The 20578-nt window shown below is 56.2% G+C and overlaps 1 protein-coding gene across 1 annotated transcript in view; it reads left to right on the top strand.

Annotated features, from left to right (window-relative positions):
* The window catches only part of CSMD1 (CUB and Sushi multiple domains 1), a 1048987-nt gene that overhangs the window by 963316 nt on the left and 65093 nt on the right, over positions 1 to 20578 (top strand). Inside the window, exons 41-46 of the mRNA XM_080662039.1 lie at positions 1834 to 2043; positions 7948 to 8136; positions 14095 to 14272; positions 16298 to 16443; positions 17317 to 17397; positions 19135 to 19248. Coding sequence (XP_080518165.1) covers positions 1834 to 2043; positions 7948 to 8136; positions 14095 to 14272; positions 16298 to 16443; positions 17317 to 17397; positions 19135 to 19248 — 918 coding nt within the window. The remainder of the gene's footprint in view (positions 1 to 1833; positions 2044 to 7947; positions 8137 to 14094; positions 14273 to 16297; positions 16444 to 17316; positions 17398 to 19134; positions 19249 to 20578) is intronic.

A 20578-nucleotide genomic window follows, 5' to 3' on the forward strand; every position in this document is an offset into this window, starting at 1 on the left:
CCACCTTCAGAAACGATGCTAAACTGTGGTTGACGTGCAAGGTCCCTCTTTCCCCCCCCCAGTTTCCTCTGCCCCCTGCTCCCTCGGCGTCTCCTGGGACCCCACATGCTCCTTCGCCCCATCCTTCCTCTCCCAACCCCGGCTGAGCAGTCAGGACAGGAGTCTTCCCCAGAAGGACCGGCCTCGATGCCCTCATGAGGCTGTCGCTCTTGCCTAGCACGTAGCCGGCTAAGCCAGGACAGGGAAGGGCGCTGTCTGCCAGGGGTGGGCGTGCCTGACGCTGGGTCCCCCACTGACCTGGGCACCCCACCGCACCCCTCGGAGCCTGGGCCTGCTCGCCTGTGACTCGGCGAGGACAATAACACTGACTTCCCGGGGAACTGGGAGGCCAGAGCTCCCGGGCACGTCGGATCCCGGCCAGGACAGGGGCCGTCCGTGCGCCCAGCCAGCCAGCGCCCTGTTGCCCCTCCTCACGGTTTCCGCCTCATTGAATGGAGGTTGGGATCGGGGTGCATCTTAGGGAATCCGTGTAGTTTTCTCTTCCCGCTTCTCCGGTTCTGGCCCAGGAGAGCCCAGCTTCCCGTCCGCACCCGCGTGGGGCGGTCTGCTTCCCGTCCTCCCGCACCCGCCCTTGAGCGGGGCACCGCGTGCGCGTTATCTCCGGTTCCCCAGCCTCGGAGACGAGTCTGCGAGACGGAGAGAGAAATGGGAGCACTCCTTATCTTTCCAGAGCAGGAGAATAGCACGAGGAGAGCTTCCCGGCGCCGGCGGGACCACCTGGGAGAGCTGTTGAACTCCCCGTGGGCTGTGCAAGCCGAGTTCATCGTGTGGGTTTAGGCACAGACGCACGCTTCCGGGCTCTGTCTCAGCGGGTGACGAGACACCAGCCCAGGGGTCCTCACACTTTTTAAACAGGGGGCCAGGTCCCTGTCCCTCAGACCGTGGGAGGGCCGGACTATAGTTAAAAAAAAAACTATGAACAAATTCCTATGCGCACTGCGGGCCCGGACGCGTCAGCTGCTAAGCAGGACAGGCAGCGGCCCCCGGCGGGCCGGATCCATGTCCTCGGCGGGCCGCATGTGGCCCGCGGGCCGCAGTTTGAGGACGCCTGCTCCAGCCTTTCAGACTCAGTCGTCAAGTGAATGTTCCCGATGCCACGGCCCCCGCATTCTGACGCTGCCGAGCGCCCGACTTATCAGCTGCCCCTTATCTCGCGCCCAGATCCCCGGTGACCGCAGTGGCCACGGTCCCCCGGACCGCCTCCCATCTGTCGCCGGGCCAGGCCGGTAGAGCGGACTGTGAGTGACAGGGGTCCGGCGGAGGGGTGTCGCGCAGACAGCTGTGACTTGCTTCGCAGGCTCAACCCAAGCGAAAGAGCGGCTCCTGACCGAGCAAACCCCTGGCACGGCCGGGCCCTGGCAGAGCCCCTTGGAAAGCCCGTGGCGTTTGGGGCCCTGCGTTTTGGGCTGCGTGGGTCCCGTGCTTGGGGAAGCTGGGTGAGCTGGCGGCGAGTCCCACCCGCGTGTCCGGCGTGAGCCTTAGCACAGCCACCGGACAGAGCCCCGCCTCGCGCCCAGGGCCCGTCGGCACTGTAAGGACGAGGCCCGCGTGTCCCCGTAGCGCAGGCTGCTGGGGGCCGGTCTCAGAGAGTGACTCGGGGACTTGAATTGCACAGATAAAGGCCCCCCAGCTTCCAGGGGGCGGTGGGGACGGAACCGCGGGCTGTTTTAATCCGAAACAAGCAAGCGGCCTCCTCCACGGACCGAGCGGCGGTGGCCCCTGATGAACTTGGACTCTCACCGCCATCGGTGACTTTCACTCGTGTTCCCACAGGTGCGCACATCCGATTCCTGAACTTCTCCACGGAGGCCAACCACGACTTCCTGGAGATCCAGAACGGGCCGCACCCCACCAGCCCGCTGCTCGGCCAGTTCAGCGGCCCCGACCTGCCGGCCGCGCTGCTCAGCACCACGCACGAGACCCTGGTCCGCTTCTCCAGCGACCACTCCCAGAGCCGGCAGGGCTTCCGGCTGGCCTACCGAGGTGAGGGCCCGCACGCCCTGCTGGACTCGTGTTGGGGGGGTCACTGCTGGACTCGTGTTGGGGGGTCACTGCTGGACTCGTGTTGGGGGGGTCACTGCTGGACTCGTGTTGGGGGGATCACTGCTGGACTCGTGTTGGGGGGGCTCTGCTGGATTCGTGTTGGGGGGGTCACTGCTGTCCTTGTCCTATCTGGAAGGACACAGACCCCGAGGGCACAGTCCACGCCGTCCTCCCTGCCCACCGGCTGCCCTCGCTCCCCGTGGCCACCGCCACCCTCCTCCAGGCCACGTGGCTTCATGGTCACGTCGCCTCCTCGCCTGCCCTGTGTCCGCCTCGCCACGTGGAGGCCGGGTCCCTCCAGGAGGGCGGTGTGGGGCGTCCCTCCGTCGCGGCAGTGGGCGAGGCCGTGTCTCCCACGCACTGACCTCCCAGCCTGGAGTCGGGCCTGTGCACTGTCCAGCCCTTGTTCCAGTTAAGCCAGGAGGAAGTGGGGTGAGCGACCTGTGATCTCTCCTGCACAATCAAAGTGGGAGATCCCTAAGAAAGGTTTGGCTCACCCCTTCCAGCCTTTTTGACATGTGGAAAGTTCAACATTTTCATTCCACAGCAAATCACTCCGCCGGCCTTTTCCTGACCATTGTTAAGTCGGATGAAGTTGAAAATGTCAAAAGTAGAGCCCGTTTCTTTTAACGTGGCTGAATCCCCTGTTTTCTCGAAGATAGCACTCCCCTGTCTCATTGCTGAAGGAACTTTTAGACCATGTTCCTTCAGTTGTCCCTATAAATTACAAGTGTAGATTTCCAGACTTGGGGTCTCTTACCACAGGAACCCAGATGGAAGGGGAAACGTAGGGAGGGAGACGAGGCGGCTGTGAGGACCGCTCCGAACTCCTGCCAGCACGTCTCCCCGTGCGCCGGGCCTCCCGCACTTCCCATCCCACGTCACCTCCTCAGTCTGACCCGTTCCCACCTGCAGAGGTGACCGTTCCGAGCCCATCAGCTTAGACTCCGAGTGCAGACCAGGGCGTGACGGGTCCGATATTTAATGAGCGGTCATGGTGGTGCCTCCTAACGTAGGGAGTTCTCCATCATCTATACCTGTTGTCATGCATGTACATTTTCTGGAAGGGCGGCTACCCATTTATGAGGCTGGATCCAGAGTCCAGTTTCTGGGCTACGGGGCAGGGTTACAGCAAGACGCAGTTCTGCTTTCAGCAATGCCATTGCTTAGCGGGAAACGCACATCCTTAATGCGGATCTTCCAGACAGAAGCAAAACCCAGAGTGGGGCCTCCTGTCGCTGAGGACATGGCAGGAGTTTGGGGGAGACACCTCTGTGGCCTTGGAGCGGGGTGGGGGGCGCACACAGCAAATGCCCCCTGGGAGGCTGTGAGTGAGGAGGCCCTGGGGGCCTGGGAGGCGTCTCCAGGCCAGAGCTGAGCGAGGGCAGAGGGCAGAGGGCAGAGGGCAGAGGGCAGGGGGCAGAGGGCAGAGGGCGGGAGGACGTGTGGCTGTGCAGTCATGCTCATTCCTGTTAAGAACCTGACCTCCCTCCTCGGGAGCCGTGATGCTGAAGGCAAGGGGCAGGATGGGTGTACACGGGTCCAACCGCCACCCCTAGATCTCTCCCACCTGCAGTGGGGATCCCCTGGAGGATCCGGTCAGAGAATGGATTGCTGGGGGACGGGGAGGAGTGAGCTAAGAACCACGGGTGCCCGCCCTGGCCGGTGTGGCTCAGTGGACAGAGCACCAGCCTGCAGACTGAAGGGTCACAGGTTTGATTCCGGTCAAGGGCACGTACCTCGGTTGCAGGCTTGATCCCGGGCCCCGGTTGGAGTACATGTGAGAGGCAACCAATCATGTATCTCTCTCACATCGATGTTTCTCTCTCTGAGTCTCTCCCCGCCCCTCTTCTAGTCTCTAAATCAATGGAAAAAATATCCTTGGTGAGGAGTAACAACAACAACAACAAAGGAAGGAAAAGAAATAAGAGACACAGAAAAGCAGGTGCCCCGGAGGGGTGTAGGTTCCCAGGTCAGCACACCCTCCTGTCAGTGTGCCCCCTCCCCCCGCCGTGTGCACAGCCTCACATTGGGGGAGTCCGTGTTCTGAGTCCCACGCCGGTCTCTCATATTTCTGTGAGCTGGTTCCCGCCCCGCCCCCTCTCCTCCAGAAAGGTGTTCTGTTCAGAAATGAGCCTCTCACTCGTGAGCATCCGTTACACTGGCTTCTGCAGGGGACTCACCACTGTTTAACCGGCATCCTCTTCACACTCCCGTCCATAAAAATACACACACTCCTGGATCTCAGACCATCAGCTGCCCAGGCAGCGGTCTGTCTCAGCTGGCCCCGAGAACGCTCCGGACGTCTCCCCAGTTCCGGAGATCTCAGTCCTGTGTCCACAATGTGACTTTCCTTTCCTCGTGGACATCGCAAAAGTGAAACAAAGATTCCCTTCAGGTGATCGCTTCGGAAGGCTTATAAATGTCTCATCCCGTGTTGTACACCTGAAACTGATATAATACTGTGTCCATGGTGATTGGAAACTAAATTCACTTTTTAAAAAAATTTAACAAATTTAAGAATAGAATACTCTCATGTTAAATAGCAATAAAAATAGGATATCGGTGGGGGGTGGGAATCTCGTGAGAGTATTGTTTGCCATGTAGTTTTGAAACTATATCTTACATGATAACTTCTGATCTCCATACAGTTAAAAACAATGTTTGCTTACGTCTCTCGATAGTTCTCAGGTCAGGTTGCTAAGGCCATGTCCACGCAGTTCCACAGTTACCGATTAGTTCGATCAAAAAATGGCCTAGCCGAAACCGGTTTGGCTCAGTGGATAGAGCGTCGGCCTGTGGACTGAAAGGTCCCAGGTTCGATTCTGGTCAAGGGCATGTACCTTGGTTTCGGGCACATCCTCAGTGGGAGGTGTGCAGGAGGCAGCTGATCGATGTTTCTCTCTCATCGATGTTTCTAACTCTCTATCCCTCTCCTTTCCCCTCTGTAAAAAATCAATAAAATATTTTTTTTTAAAAATGGCCTAAAAACCCACCCGAGGTCCCTGTATGAATCATCCAGACCAGAGCTCACACATTACTGCGATGGGTGAGCACGGTGTCACCATTTCTAAATTGTCTAGATTTGGAACTAGAAGTCACGTAATCCGTGAAGTGCCCACAGACCCACATAATCCATGAAATGCCCACAGACCCACATAATCCGTGAAATGCCCACAGACCCACATAATCCATGAAGTACCCACAGACCCACATAATCCGTGAAATGCCCACAGACCCACTCTCCTTTCTGCTCTTGCAATGTCAGCATCCGGACTATTTACCCAGCAGCCGCACTGGGGACAGCCCCTGGGGTGTCAGCGTGGAGGCCCCTTTCACAGTCGGAGACCATTGGCTCCCGTGTTCCCTTCGCTCCTGCGGCCATGGCCCCCGGTGCCGCCTGCTCGGCCTCCTGGCCTCTGGGCTGGGAGCGTCATCGAAGCCACACATCTGGTTGGCTGAGTGAACGCTTTATGTACTTGACGTCTGACTCTGCGTTTAAGGATCCGCATTTGAAAAATCCTAAACCATATATTTTTCATCATCAGTAATTAATTGGCTGTGCTTGAGAGAGACCCGGGTCAACAAAATAGAAAAGAAAGAGCATGAATTGGAGGCGCTGTCACTGCTCGCAGGGGATGGTGTCTGACAGGCATGGTAATGAGGTAGTTTATCATTTTGCCAAGGGTGTAAATCATAGAAGTGACGCACCCGGGCTCCGTATGTCACAGCATTCCCCCGTCCCACGCGCGATTTGTAAGGTAAGCGCCCGCTGACTAACTCAGAGGAAGGCGCGTGAAGCACGCAGACAGCTCTGTCACTCTCGGCCTGTCTGTGTGGTACCTCTCCCGCCCCCCTTGTCGTATATTGATGGCCCCCTGAAGGTCAAAGATGTCGCTTGCAGAGGTAGCTGTCGCAGGGTTAAATGACTCCTTCCGCGATTGAGAAATGAAGGTCAGGAACCACACTCCATAAAACCGAGCGCGCGGGCCTTCCTTCCGACTCCAGGCTGGAGCGCAGATGACAGGGTGAGGATTTGTGTCTGCCAATAAGTGTCAGGAAGCATCACGGCTGTTAGCCGGATGGCGGCGTGACCCCCTCGGGGTTACATCTATCATTTACACGCGGGGGTTACATCAGGCACCGATCATCGAAACGTGGACGCAAATCCTGCGTGAGACGGACAGGGGGGAACGGCAGAGGCTTCTCCTGGCCCGAGCGAAGGAACCCCTAAGAGATGAGGGTCTGTGTGCCGACTGACACCCATGGCATCGGTGTGGCCTGCTTGGTACTTAGATTTCTTGATGCTACTTTTGAAATTGAGAATTTTAGGGGCTTTCTTTACTCTTTCGGTGTCTGTCATTTGACATTTGGAGAAATTGAATATTTATCTCCTCTTTCCTCCCTCTCTCCGTGTCTTTCTTTTCTTTGTTACATCTTAAAGCATCATTGTTCAACGCGAAAAAAAAAACCACAAAAACATTGTCAAATGTATTTTGGGTATGGGTTATATTACTCTAATGCACATGGTAAGTATAAAATGCAAATTGTTATAATTCTACTACTACTGGTAGCTCTTGTTTTACTTCACATGGCAACTGCAACTTGGAAAATGTATTTTTTAAGAAAATATCTAAAAGTTCATCTCCAGAAGCTAAATGTAACCATTCTCCTCCTCTGCATTACAGACTAACACACGTGGTATTCATGACCTGACTCTGTGTGTTTCAGCCTGTGACTAACTCACGTGGTATTCATGAGCTGACTCTGTGTGTTTCATCCCATGTCTAACACACGTGGTATTCATGAGCTGACTCTGTGTGTTTCAGCCTGTGACTAACTCACATGGTATTGATGAGCGGACTCTGTGTTTCAGCCCATGACTAGCTCACATGGTATTGATGAGCTGACTCTGTGTGTTTCAGCCTGTGACTAACTCACATGGTATTGATGAGCTGACTCTGTGTTTCAGCCCATGACTAACTCACGTGGTATTGATGAGCTGACTCTGTGTGTTTCAGCCTGTGACTAACTCACATGGTATTGATGAGCTGACTCTGTGTTTCAGCCCATGACTAACTCACGTGGTATTGATGAGCTGACTCTGTGTGTTTCAGCCCATGACTAGCTCACATGGTATTGATGAGCTGACTCTGTGTGTTTCAGCCCATGACTAGCTCACATGGTATTGATGAGCTGACTCTGTGTTTCAGCCCATGACTAACTCACGTGGTATTGATGAGCTGACTCTGTGTGTTTCAGCCCATGACTAACTCACTTAGTATTGATGAGCTGACTCTGTGTTTCAGCCTGTGACTAACTCACATGGTATTGATTAGCTGACTGTGTGTTTCAGCCTGTGACTAACTCACATGGTATTCATGAGCTGACTCTGTGTGTTTCAGCCTGTGACTAACTCACATGGTATTGATGAGCTGACTCTGTGTGTTTCAGCCTGTGACTAACTCACATGGTATTGATGAGCTGACTCTGTGTGTTTCAGCCCGTGACTAACTCACATGGTATTGATGAGCTGACTCTGTGTGTTTCAGCCCATGTCTAACTCACATGGTATTGATGAGCTGACTCTGTGTGTTTCAGCCTGTGACTAACTCACATGGTATTGATGAGCTGACTCTGTGTGTTTCAGCCCATGTCTAACTCACATGGTATTGATGAGCTGACTCTGTGTGTTTCAGCCTGTGACTAACTCACATGGTATTGATGAGCTGACTCTGTGTGTTTCAGCCTGTGACTAACACAGGTGGTATTGATGAGCTGACTCTGTGTTTCAGCCCATGACTAACTCACATGGTATTGATGAGCTGACTCTGTGTGTTTCAGCCTATGAGCTGCAGAACTGCCCGGACCCGCCCCCCTTCCCCAATGGGTACCTGGTCGGCTCCGACTACAGCGTGGGCCAGTCGATCTCCTTCCAGTGTTACCCCGGGTACATTCTCATCGGCCACCCCGTCCTCACCTGTCAGCACGGGACCGACAGAAGCTGGGACCACCCTTTCCCCAGGTGTGACGGTAGGTCAGCCGTTCCTCCCGGGAGCCACCTAGCTCTTCCTGTAGAGAAGGGCCCTTAAAGATTACAGGAACGCATGCGAGAATGCATTAATTTGTCCAAGAAGTATTTATTGGGATCTATGATGCCAACTCATTCTACTTAGGATTCAGGAACACATCTTGGGCCAGTAGGTTAAAAAAAGATGGATAAATCAGTCTTGCCCCCAAGGAAATGACAAGGATGTCATAATAAACACAAATATTTGTTCTGCCAGACCAGAGACAAGTCAACTGCTTGGATGGGTTTCAGATGCAGAAGATGGTGTTTGCTTGGGAAGGGAAGGGCCATGTTTAGGGTGAGAGCAGTACCTGGCTTTCCACCACCTGGTGAGATTAGAGGCGGGAGGGTGAGTACCAGTTCTACCCCAGAGATTTTTATGGCTTAACTTCTGTCATCATTGTATATTGCTTCTCTATTTCTAAAACCTGGTTTATTTGGGGAGTGGGACTTGAGGCACGCATCCTGTTTTGCGACTGGGAGGTAAAGACTGTCCGGGGAGAAGGAAGGGTCTAAGCCAGGGGTGGGCAAACTTTTTGACTCAAGGGCCACAATGGGTTCTTAAACTGGACCAGAGGGCCAGAACAAAAGCATGGATGGAGTGTTTGTGTGAACTAATATAAATTCAAAGTAAAGGAGCGGAGGGGAGAGCAAGAGAGCCGGATAGAACAGCCGGATCCGGCCTGCGGGTCGTAGTTTGCCCACGGCTGGGACTCTAAGCAAAGGCTTAGCGGAGGACCCTCTCAGGGAAAATAAAGCAGCAGGGTCCGCTGGTGGTGGTGAGGGTTCCTGGCACAGCTGGAATCAGGCTGATGGGCGTGGCAGGGGGCGTGGTGTCTGCCCGCTGGGACCCTCCTGATGGCTGCTGGATGCTGAGGATAACTGGGGGATGTCTGCAATGTCAGGTTCATGTAAACAGACCAAGGACTTTGTTTATGAAGATTGCATATCAAACCGAAGAGTCACTGGAGCCCTAATATTTCCACATTATAAATACAGCAGCTCGGAATGAAAAAGTAACGGATACCTGACGCTCTGGACCTTTGAAATGTTAAACACTCGTGTCCCGCTGCGAAGGGAATGGGGCCTGGCTGCTGTCCCATTTCTACTGAAGAAGGAAAAAGAAGGAACAGCATCAATGGATGCTTTAAACCCTCCTTTTCAACCCTATTTCTCCATTCTATACCATTATAAAAGCAACGACCGCAAACTTTAGCTGTATTTTATTTTATGGATTTAGTTTTTTTAATATGTTTTTATTGATTTCAGAGAGGAAGGGAGAGGGAGAGAGATAGAAACATCAGTGATGAGAGAGGAACATCCATCGGCTACCTCCTGCACGCCCCCTGCTGGGCATGGAGCCCATAACCAGGCAAGTGCCCCGACTGGGAATCGAACCCAGACCTCTTGGTCCATGGACAAAGCTCCACCTCCTGAGCCACACCGGCCAGACCTTAGCTGTCTTTTAAAAAGTATCTTAGCCTAACACAGATCTAATCACTTAAAATTACTTAATAGTATAATGCACCTTTAAAATAGCATATTAAAATTATTTTTAAAACTAAGGATAGCAGTTGCAGACCTGCTGTTTCATTAAATCACTTAAAAGACCTTTCATCCTATTCCCCATTATATTTATATGCATAAATTACTTTGAATTGTCAGGATTAAACCCCTTTTTTAAATTTGTAATTTTTGCCAGAATCTTTTCATATGTAAATGGAGGACTTCTTGGCTTGCTATAAAAAAATGGAATTAAGTATTTAATTATATTCCATTACTTTTTCAAGCCCAGTTTCCAACGTGGCAGAAACTGCTGGCTCAGAGTTACCGGGTGGGTGTGAAGGTAACCCCACGATCTTTTCTGTAGCTTGCGGGTGGCGCCATCTTTTGCACCTGCCTCAGGGCGTGCAGTGCCACCCAGAGTCAGCCAAACCGCGGAGCTACGGTGCTCCTGCATGCACCTCGCCTGCCACCGAGGGGTAGTTTGGGGGGTGCCCAAAGCCGCCCCGAGGCTGCACAACACACTGGGACCCAGGACCCCTAAGCTATTGGGCTCAGGGGGGTGGTTTCCAACAGGGAAAGGCCAGTGAAATCACCACTGGAAAGAGGGGCAGGTGGAAGGCGGAAGGGGGGGGGGCATCCAGGAGGCCCCCAGGCTCTCAGAACTGACCTGGGACAACATGCACAGACTATGACCAAGCTGGAGGCTCCCTGGGCCTCCGTGTCCCGGGATTTTGTGGGCACTGTGACAGGGGAGGGGCCCATAGATCATCCATTGGCGATACCAGTCTCAAGACCCCCTGATATCCTGACGGAGGTCCCACCCAGGCACCTGGCTGGACGTCCCGGGTGGCCAGCCCTGCCCTCAGCCTGTTGGGGGTGGCCAGTCTCCAGGTGAAACAGTCCTGTCAGGGGAGCCACACCTGACCTTCCAGAGCCCAAGGCCAATGACAGGCCTGTCCTTTGGGCAAGGTCAGATGATTTAACGCACAGATGTTTTTACCATAGTATCTCTCTCCGTGCCTAGACAGTCCTAAACAGAATAAGAAGTACAACATGAGGTTCATGTAAAATTTTGTCCTAAATAAGTTTTCTAAGCAACTTCCAGTGTGTATTTAACATCCTCCCTATTACATTAAATTCAGAATTTCAGCAGAGGGCATTGTTTTCGAACAAGTTTACTTTATTCCTGGAAGGCGTGTTTCCAAAAAGATCTGTAATAAAAAGGTGCTTTTCCTGGCCGAAACCGGTTTGGCTCAGTGGATAGAGCGTCGGCCTGCGGACTGAAAGGTCCCGGGTTTGATTCCGGTCAAGGGCATGTACCTTGGTTGCGGCACATCCTCAGTGGGAGGTGTGCAGGAGGCAGCTGATCGATGTTTCTCTCTCATCGATGTTTCTAGCTCTCTATCCCTCTCCCTTCCTCTCTGTGAAATATCAATAAAATATATTTTAAAAAAAAAAAGGTGCTTTTCCTGAGAATGGAGGTCTGCGCAGGGATCGGCAGGGCGACGGAGACACAGGTCCCCGCACAGGACAGGTGCTGGGCTGGTCACCCTCAGTGACACGACCTTTATCACCCCGAGGGTTCGGGCCTCAGTGACACGACCTTTATCACCCCGAGGGTTCGGGCCCTCAGGGCTGCAGTTGGTACTGAGAGGCCACCTCACAGGCCTGGCCCCATGGGCCTCAGGAGGATCTTAGGAAAAAAATAGAAGCTCTGAACCGCTTCTGGGTGTCTTTATTAAAAACGGCAATTCAGACAATTAAGATTCAAGAATTCTAAATCTTAAAGCATCAACCTGCACAGAATATATTAAGCCAGTTTGTATGGACATGCTTGAAAGAGTAATATGTCCATTTGCATAAGGATCTATGGTGTACTGTTAGTATATTTCAAACTCATCTGGGGGAAAAAATGGGCTAAAAGCATGATAACCTTGAAATAAATAAGAGAGTATGTCTGAGAGTGACGAGAATGCCGAGACTGTTCATTTTGCCAGTAACTTATAATTATACGGAAGCCTCCGTTCTTAAGCAAAGTGGGTTATAATTGTTAAAGTAGTGTTTAAAAGACTGCGGTTTATTAATGCGCTAAATGCAATTTGATAATTAAATATGCATCCACACTTACAAATGGTAGCTCAAAATTTTAAAGTATTTTGTTGACCTAATTCATCCTTTTCCACTGAAATATTTATGTCAATGTTCTTTTACGGTCTTTCTACAAATCTAAACGCTGTCATCCGAGACCTCACCTTACATGCATTAGTGCCTATGGCGGGACCCACAGGGACAGAGGGAATGCCTAGGACAACACGTGGCAGCGAGCGCGTGCGCAGCCTCTTTTAAAGTGACGGATTTTGTCAGCAGAAAACCCCTTGATTGCATAGTTGACATGAGAAGTCCAACCAGCCAGAAGTATATGCCGGCCCTGGTGGTGTGGCTCAGGGGTGAGCCTTATCCATGCACCAGAGGTCGCTGGTTCGATGGTCCCGGGTCAGGGGTCAGGGCACATGCCCTGGTTTCAGGCTTCATCCCCAGCCGGGGGCATGCAGGAGGCAGCTGCTCTCTGTGTCTCGTTCTCATCCGTGTTTCTCTCTCATACATGTTCCTCTCTCTCTAAAATCCTACCTAATAAAAGGGTAATATGCAAATTAACCGTCACTCCATCACAAAGATGGCGGCGCCCATAGCCAGAAGATGACAGCGCCCAGTCCTCCCAGCCGCGCAGGAGTCCCCCGGTCCCGGGGGGGCGGCCGCTGAGAGCGGGCCGCGTGAGCTGCCTGGCGGAATGCTTGCTTCGGAGATGAAGCAAGTGTTCCACCCCGTCCATGGAGGGCCTGTGGGCCGCGGGCACAGAGCGGCCAGGCCCTGCAGAGAGCTCCTGTCACACGGACTCATGCACAGGGCTAGGAGTAAAATATAAATGATGATATGTATATTTTTAAAGCTAAGGTCCACCAAGTGGATTGATAAAGACAGGAAATCCCTTCCCCGAGGGTTTGGAGGCTGTGACGTCTGCGTGTGTTTAGAAGGAAGAGGCTGGTTCTCCTGGAGGCCCCGTGGGAGGCCAGCATTTGAGCTCCGCAGGCAGGGAGAGTGGCTGAATGAGGTGCAGACGGGAGAGGAGCGGATGGGAGAGGAGTGGATGGGAGAGGAGAGGACGGGAGAGGAGAGGACGGGAGAGGAGTGGACGGGAGAGGAGCAGACGGGAGAGGAGCAGATGGGAGAGGAGTGGACGGGAGAGGAGAGGACGGGAGAGGAGCAGATGGGAGAGGAGTGGACGGGAGAGGAGCAGGACATGTCCCGGGCCACCAACCGGCTTGTGTGACTGCAGGGGGCTCCGTGGCCCCACGTCGCAGGTCGTTAAGTACTTTGCTAGGTTATCAATCAACGTTTGTCTGACTCCAAACCCCACTTACAACTGCACCGTGAAACTCGCCGAATGTTGTCCGCAGCCCCTGCTGCTGATGGATTTACCCCAGACCCCAGCCAGTCTACCCGGCTTCCCGTCCCGCCGCCACTGAGACCGCCTGCACCGTGATGCGGCCGCCACTGGGCCACCATGATCTTCGTGGCCAGGGAGCTTTCCTTCCTATTTTTCTCACGTATTTTGGCCTCTTCGTTCCGCTTCCATTCTACACCGCTGGCAGCAAGTCTTGGGAAGCCCCACACGAGTCCTGCTAGTAACACACGCGTCGCGCCCCTGTCGGCGTTCCGTTCCATGAAGCCTGCGGTCTGCGGGTGTGCCGTGTGATGCCACCATGTGAGGGACAGAACACATCTCAGGTGGTTCTGCTAACCTGTGGCCATTTCATCTTTTACAAACAAAAGAAGGATTGCCATGGCGACAGCGGATCAGCGTGGGAGGTGAAGTGGGAGTGCCTGCGGTGGTGAGCCCTCCGGTGGCTGAGCGCTGGTGGGATGGGCGCAGGAGAGACGCCACGCGCATCGCTTTCTCCTCCCTCCGGGCGCAGATCTGCGAAGCGGTGCTAGCGTTTCTGTTTTAAAAGCAAATAGGCAGAATGCCGCTGCCTCAGCCCATGAAATAGGCTTCGAAATCTCACTCAGACAAGACGTGTCCGTTCCTGCTTAAGCATCGTCCCCACCTAATCCCGCCTGGGACCGCCGGGGGCTGTCAGCTCACACGGGAGACCGACCAGGGCTTTCCCGTTACCAGCTGGGATGGCCGAGGCGGAGGAGTCGGGCAGTTTGGCACACGTGTTACCCCAACGGGCAGCTGAGAAGCACAGTCCTCTGAGGCTGTAGGGTTTTTAGGGGGATCGTTCTGGCGACGTGGTCCCTGGGGATGGTGCCTAACCATTCTTCTCGGGGATCCCGTCGGCTGAGGGGCGCCAGGAGCTCCCTGTGTCCCTTTAACGCTGACCGTTGGTCTCCGTGGCCTCTGCTGCCCTCAGCTCCCTGTGGCTACAACATCTCGGCGGCCAACGGCACCATCTACTCACCCGGCTTCCCCGAGGAGTACCCGGTGCTGCAGGACTGCCTGTGGCTGCTCACCGCGCCGCCCGGCCACGGCATCTACATCAACTTCACGCTGCTGCAGACCGAGGCCGTCAACGACTACATCGCCGTGTGGTAGGGCCGCCCCAGCAGTGACCATCCCAGACACCCCTGTGCCCTCCCAGATACCCCTATGACCTCCCAGATACCCCTGTGCCCTCCCAGACACCCCTATGACCTCCCAGACACCCCTATGACCTCCCAGACACCCCTATGACCTCCCAGACACCCCTGTGCCCTCCCAGACACCCCTATGACCTTCCACACACCCCTGTGACCTCCCAGACACACCTGTGACCTCCCAGACACCCCTGTGACCTCCCAGACACTCCTATGACCTCCCAGACACCCCTGTGACCTCCCAGACACCCCTATGACCTCCCAGACACCCCTATGACCTCCCAGATACCCCTGTGACCTCCCAGACACCCCTATGACCTCCCAGACACCCCTATGACCTCCCAGACACCCCTGTGCCCTCCCAGACACCCCTGTGACCTCCCAGACACCCCTATGACCTCCCAGACACCCCTGTGCCCTCCCAGACACTCCTATGACCTCCCAGACACCCCTGTGACCTCCCAGACACCCCTGTGACCTCCCAGACACCCCTATGACCTCCCAGACACCCCTGTGACCTCCCAGACACCCCTGTGACTTCCCAGAAACCCCTGTGCCCTCCCAGACACCCCTATGACCTCCAGACACCCCTGTGACCTCCCAGATACCCCTATGACCTCCCAGACAACCCTGTGCCCTTCCAGACACCCCTGTGACCTCTCAGACACCCCTATGACCTCCCCGACACCCCTGTGCCCTCCCAGATACCCCTATGACCTTCCAGACACCCCTATGACCTCCCAGACACCCCTGTGCCCTCCCAGATACCCCCATGACCTCCCAGACACCCCCATGCCCTCCCAGACACCCCCATGACCTCCCAGTTACCCCCGTGCCCTCCCAGACACCCCCATGACTTCCCAGACACCCTATGACCTCCCAGACACCCCTATGCCCTCCCAGACACCCCTATGACCTCCCAAACACCACTATGACCTTCCAGACACTCCTATGACTGACTCAGACACCCCTGTGTCCTCCCAGACACCTCTATGACCTCCCGGACACCCCTGTGCCCTCCCAGACACCTCTATGACCTCCCGGACACCCCTGTGCCCTCCCAGATACCTCTATGACCTCCCAGATACTCCTGTGCCCTCCCAGACACCCCTGTGACTGACTCAGACACGCCTGTGCCCTCCCAGACACCCCTGTGACTGACTCAGACACGCCTGTGCCCTCCCAGACACCCCTATGACCTCCCAGACACCCCTATGACCTCCCAGACATCCCTGTGACTTACTCAGACACCCCTATGACCTCCCAGACACCCCTATGACCTCCCAGATACCCCTGTGACCTCTCAGACACCCCTGTGCCCTCTCAGACACCCCTGTGCCCTCCCAGACACCCCTGTGCCCTCCCAGACACCCCTGTAACCCCCCAGACACCCCTGTGACCTCCAGTCACCCCTGTGACCCCTCCCATGTCCCTGAGACACGGGACCCCAAGCTGAGGAAGGGTGAGAGGATGTGGCTGTCCCCGAGTGACGGTGGACAAGCAGAGAATGACCTCCCGGGGTGGCCTGCCTGAGCTGGCTGTGCGGTGCATGCACCCAGGACCGCTCTGACACAGGCCGTATCCGGAGGCCATTTGCTTTACTGACTGAGTGTGCTATTTTCTTAAAGAAAAGCTGGTAAGCTCCTCTCCTCCTGAGGAAGGGATGCTTCCAGAACCACCATTTCCCGTAGATGGGAACATTTTACTCCGCTTTTTAAAGTCCTATCAGTTCAGTGGCCAGCTCTCCCTAAGCCTCACCAGGAACAGAGAGGCGCCCGGGGTCAGAGGGGACCGTGTGGGCTTTGGAGAGGGGGCTGCCCCGTGGCATTGCAGGCCCTGGGACCCCCCGGGAAGGTCAGCTGGGGCGCAGGGGGTCAGCGGGCGTCTCCAGGTGTGTCCACAGCAGAGTCCACCTGACGGAGGAGCAGGGACGGCTCCTGGGAGCCACCCGGGCCCCCTCCAGCGGCGCTGTGTCCGCAGGGACGGCCCCGACCAGAGCGCGGCCCAGCTCGGCGTGTTCAGCGGGAACACGGCCCTGGAGACGGCGCGCAGCTCCACCCGCCACGTGCTGCTCGGCTTCCACAGCGACTTCTCCAGCGGCGGCTTCTTCGTCCTCAACTTCCACGGTGAGCCCCCCACCCCCCGAGCCCGGGCCAGGCAGGGGCCCACCTGCCGCTCCAGCGGGAGCCTGCCACCTGCTCCTGCCTGGATGCCTTTTTCAAAATTATCTTATTGGCTTCTGAGAGGAAGGGAGCGGGAGGGACAGAGAGAAGCACCCATGATGACAGAGACCCTCGGGGATCAAACCTGCAACCCGGCCCGTGCCCCGACCGGGAATCGAACCATGACCTCCGGGTTCATAGGTTGACGCTCAGCCACGGAACCACGCCGGCCGGTGGCTGGGACACTTTGTGGTTAATTCTTTATTAGTTCCATCTTCCTGAGCTGCGTTTTGCGACCAGCTTGGACTCATTCCAGGAGGAGTGTGTTGGACATGAAACTGATCTGGATGCCACGGACATGCGTGGCGATCTCACAGATGCCCGCATCGCTCTGTGCGGTTCAATACGGCGAGAGCCAGCCCGAGGGCGGGAGAGTGACCGCTGAGTGACCCAGAAAAAGCATGTGGGGGCCTCACCTCTCGTGAGGATGAGGACGGCCACCAGGGAAGTCGTGGGGACGAGGGGCAGTGGCCTTACTGACCCGGACGTGGACGTGGGACCAGGCCACGGACGGACCGTTTCCCTTAGGGATGCCACATGCGTGTACAGGATGTGTGTTGAGGCCATCGTGTTTGAACCGTAGCTTCTCTCTTTGGCTGAGGACACTCCCGGGCACGCCCTCACCCTGTGAGCAGTGGAAGCTGAGAACTTTATAAAGCCATGCCTCCTGGCAAAGACACCTCGGGGCCCAGATGCCAGCAGCACAAGGGGCTGGAATGCAGTGATGTGTTTATGCAGCAAACGTAACTGCGGCTTGTCCTTCTCATCACCCCGCAGCGTTCCAGCTCAAGAAGTGCCCGCCGCCCCCGGCCGTCCCGCAGGCCGAGCTGCTGCGCGAGGACGAGGACTTCGAGATCGGTGAGGGCGCGTCACCGCGAGGCCATCGGAGTCGCGGGTCCTTTCCGCCCACCCCCGCGGTAGTCACTCCCAAGAGCGGGTGTCTGTCAGACTATCCGGCAGTCCCGCGGGGGAGCGACACGCCCAGGTCACGCACCCGACACGCGCTTCCCTTTCGTCATTTCCGTGACTTCTGGGTTCCGCCACGTGAAGTTCACCTTTGTCACTTGGCACCCATTTCCCCCGGGCACTCACTATCCATGTTTTCCTCTTTTTTTTTAAATATATATATTTATGGATGTCAGAGAGGGAGAGAGAGGGAGAGCGAGAGAGAAACATCAGTGATGAGAGAGAATCATCCATCGGCTGCCTCCCGCACGCCCCCCACTGGGGATGGAGCCCACCACCCGGGCCTGTGCCCTGACCAGGAATCCAACCCTGACCTCCTGGGTCATAGGTCGATGCTCAACCCCTGAGCCACGCCTGCCAGGCCGTTTTCCTCTTGAGCAGCATTTTCCGAGGCAGACACACAGCTACGTGGTTCCATTAGGGAGGCAGGATCCTAGCCTAGAACCGGTCCCCGGTGGCTAAAATAATGGCCGGGGTAACGGGCCTCCCGTCCCCGCCGGGACTCCCTGGTGAGCGGAGTGTGTGATGGGCGTGGGGACCCTGCCTTGTGACGTCTGTGAGAGGCCCTTCCTCTCCGCCAGCACGCGTCCCGCTAGGGATCCAGCCCGGGACATGTCCGTGGAGCAGTCACCGGGACCAGGGCTTCTCGGTGGCAAGGACAGGCGCTCCGTCCTGTCTGTGGTGACACCGTGTCTCAGACCCGGGGCCAACCACGGGACCTCCGTTCTCCTACTCGGATGGCAGAGTGAGGGCGCCGTGTGCCCATCAGGCCAGGCCCTCCTACAGCCTCTCCGGAGCCTGGAATCCCAGGCCCCGTTCCCGTGCCGTCCCCATGGCCCTCGGGAAGGGAAGGACCGGGACAGGTGGGGAGGGGTGGATGCCGCCCGTGCCGTCCCCGTGGCCCTCGGGAAGGGAAGGACCGGGACAGGTGGGGAGGACTGGATGCCGCCTGTGACTTCCATCCTGACGCTGGTGGAGTGTCAGGCCGTGTTTTCAGGAATGAGGCACTGAGAGGGAGATGTTTTGTCAGACAGTCTAAAGCAGGGGTCCTCAAACTTTTTAAACAGGGGGCCAGTTCCCTGTCCCTCAGACCATGGGAGGGCCGGACTATCGTTTAAAAAAAAAAACTATGAACAAATTCCTATGCGCACTGCGGGCCCGGGATGCGTCGGCTGCTAAGCAGGACAGGCAGCGGCACCCGGCGGGCCGGATCCATGTCCTCGGTGGGCCGCATGTGGCCCGCGGGCCATCGTTTGAGGACACCTGATCTAAAGTGAGGCTGGGCCTGGCTGGTTTGGGATAGAGCGTCGGCCTGCGGACTGAAGGGTCCCAGGTTCGATTCCCAGTCGAGAGCACATGCATAGGTTGCAGGTTCAATCCCCAGTAGGGGGCGAGCAGGAGGCAGCCGATCCATGATTCTCTCTCATCATGGATGTTTCTATCTCTCTCCCCCCATCCTTCTTCTCTGAAATCATAAAAATATATTTAAAAATAGAAAGGAGGATGGGCTGGTTCGGATGGACGTGGCCTGCCCTTGACGCTGCTGGCTAGGTCAGCGCCTGTGCGTAAGGCGCCCTCACTCCGGGGGTCGCGGAAGCCAGTTTCCGAGTGTCGTGTGGACTCTTGCAGGGGACTCCGTGCGGTACGTCTGCCACCCTGGCTACACGCTGTCGGGCTCGGACACGCTCACCTGCAAGCTCGGCGCCCAGCTGCAGTTCCAGGGGCCGCTCCCCACCTGCGAAGGTACGTGAGCCAGGCCTGTCCGCGTCCCCCGTGCAACACTGCACGCCCTGTGCGGTGGGGGCTTCCTTGGTGGGTCTGACCTCACCCTTCCCCGGGGCCCTGCGCCCCTGCAGTCACCGTCCCCTGCACACAGAACCCGCCTGGCCTCTCCGAGCGCCAGAACAGAAACCGCATCCGCCAAGAGGTCTCGCTGTGCCCCCAGCAAGGCGTCAGGGTTTTTTCAAACACGACAGCCACGTGCCGCCATCCGTGTTCACCGGCAATCCCGGGTCCCGTGTCTCCCTGTCTTCCTTCCATCCATCGCCCCGTCTCACTGGGAATTTTGACGCATTGCAAGGCTGGGCGAAGGCATCCCTCCGCGTCTCCCAAGCACTCCCGCCGCGGGGGGAGTCCACAGTGCGCTGGTGCTCGCTGCTTGTTTCTGTGACATGCAGACCCGCCGCAGCGTCAGTGAATGTACATGTCCCTCTCTGGGACGTGTCTTTAAGGGGCATGGTCCAGGCACAGGGACAGGGACGACGCACGGAAGCCGAGCAAGGCTTGAGGCTGAATCTGTGGCTTCGGTGGGTGTGAATCTGATCACATCACTTTCAACATGTCATTCAAAGGACACAGCCCTCTCAAGGGCTGCAGGAAGCAGAGGACGTGAAACAATATAAATAACGAAACGGCCGCACACGGGGGAGCGGTGCTGCTCTGCCTGCCTAGGCGCTGGCCGGCCCCGGGCTCTGTCGCTCGGAGCGTTGTCCCGTACCCCAAAAGGTTCCGGGTTCGAACCCCAGTTGGGGCATGTAGGAAAGGCAACCAATACTTGTCTCTCTCTCTCTTTCTCTCTCTCTCCCTCCCTCCGCCTTTCTCTATCTCTAAAAAAAAAAAAAAAGCTAAGCCCTAGCTGGTGTGGCTCAGTGGATAGAGTGTCGGCCTGCAGACTGAAGGGTCCCGGGTTTGATTCCCGGTCAGGGCCCATGCCCGGGTTGCAGGGTTGATCCCCAGTAGGGGGCGTGCAGGAAGCAGCCGATCCATGATTCTCTCTCATCATGGATGTTTCTCTCTCTCCCCTCTCCCTTCCTCTCTGACATAAATAAAATATGTTTTTTAAAAATGCAGAACAGAAACCAAAGAGCTAAGCTGAAGTGAATTCTCTTTGACGGTTTCCCATCAGTAGGCACTGGGTCCCTTGAAGGAATGGAAGCTCCTTTCAGGCCCTGGGGGCTGGGCTCCTCGGGGACCCTGGCACCTGCAGGCCCAGGTTTGGGGGGGGGGGGGGGGCCCGCAATGGGTCTCAGCCTGGACTTGCTCCTCGGCCTCAGGCACAGCCCGAGCTCCTCTG

The sequence above is a fragment of the Plecotus auritus genome (assembly GCF_963455305.1).
Source record: "Plecotus auritus genome assembly, chromosome: 3".
NCBI classification, from domain to species: domain Eukaryota; kingdom Metazoa; phylum Chordata; class Mammalia; order Chiroptera; family Vespertilionidae; genus Plecotus; species Plecotus auritus.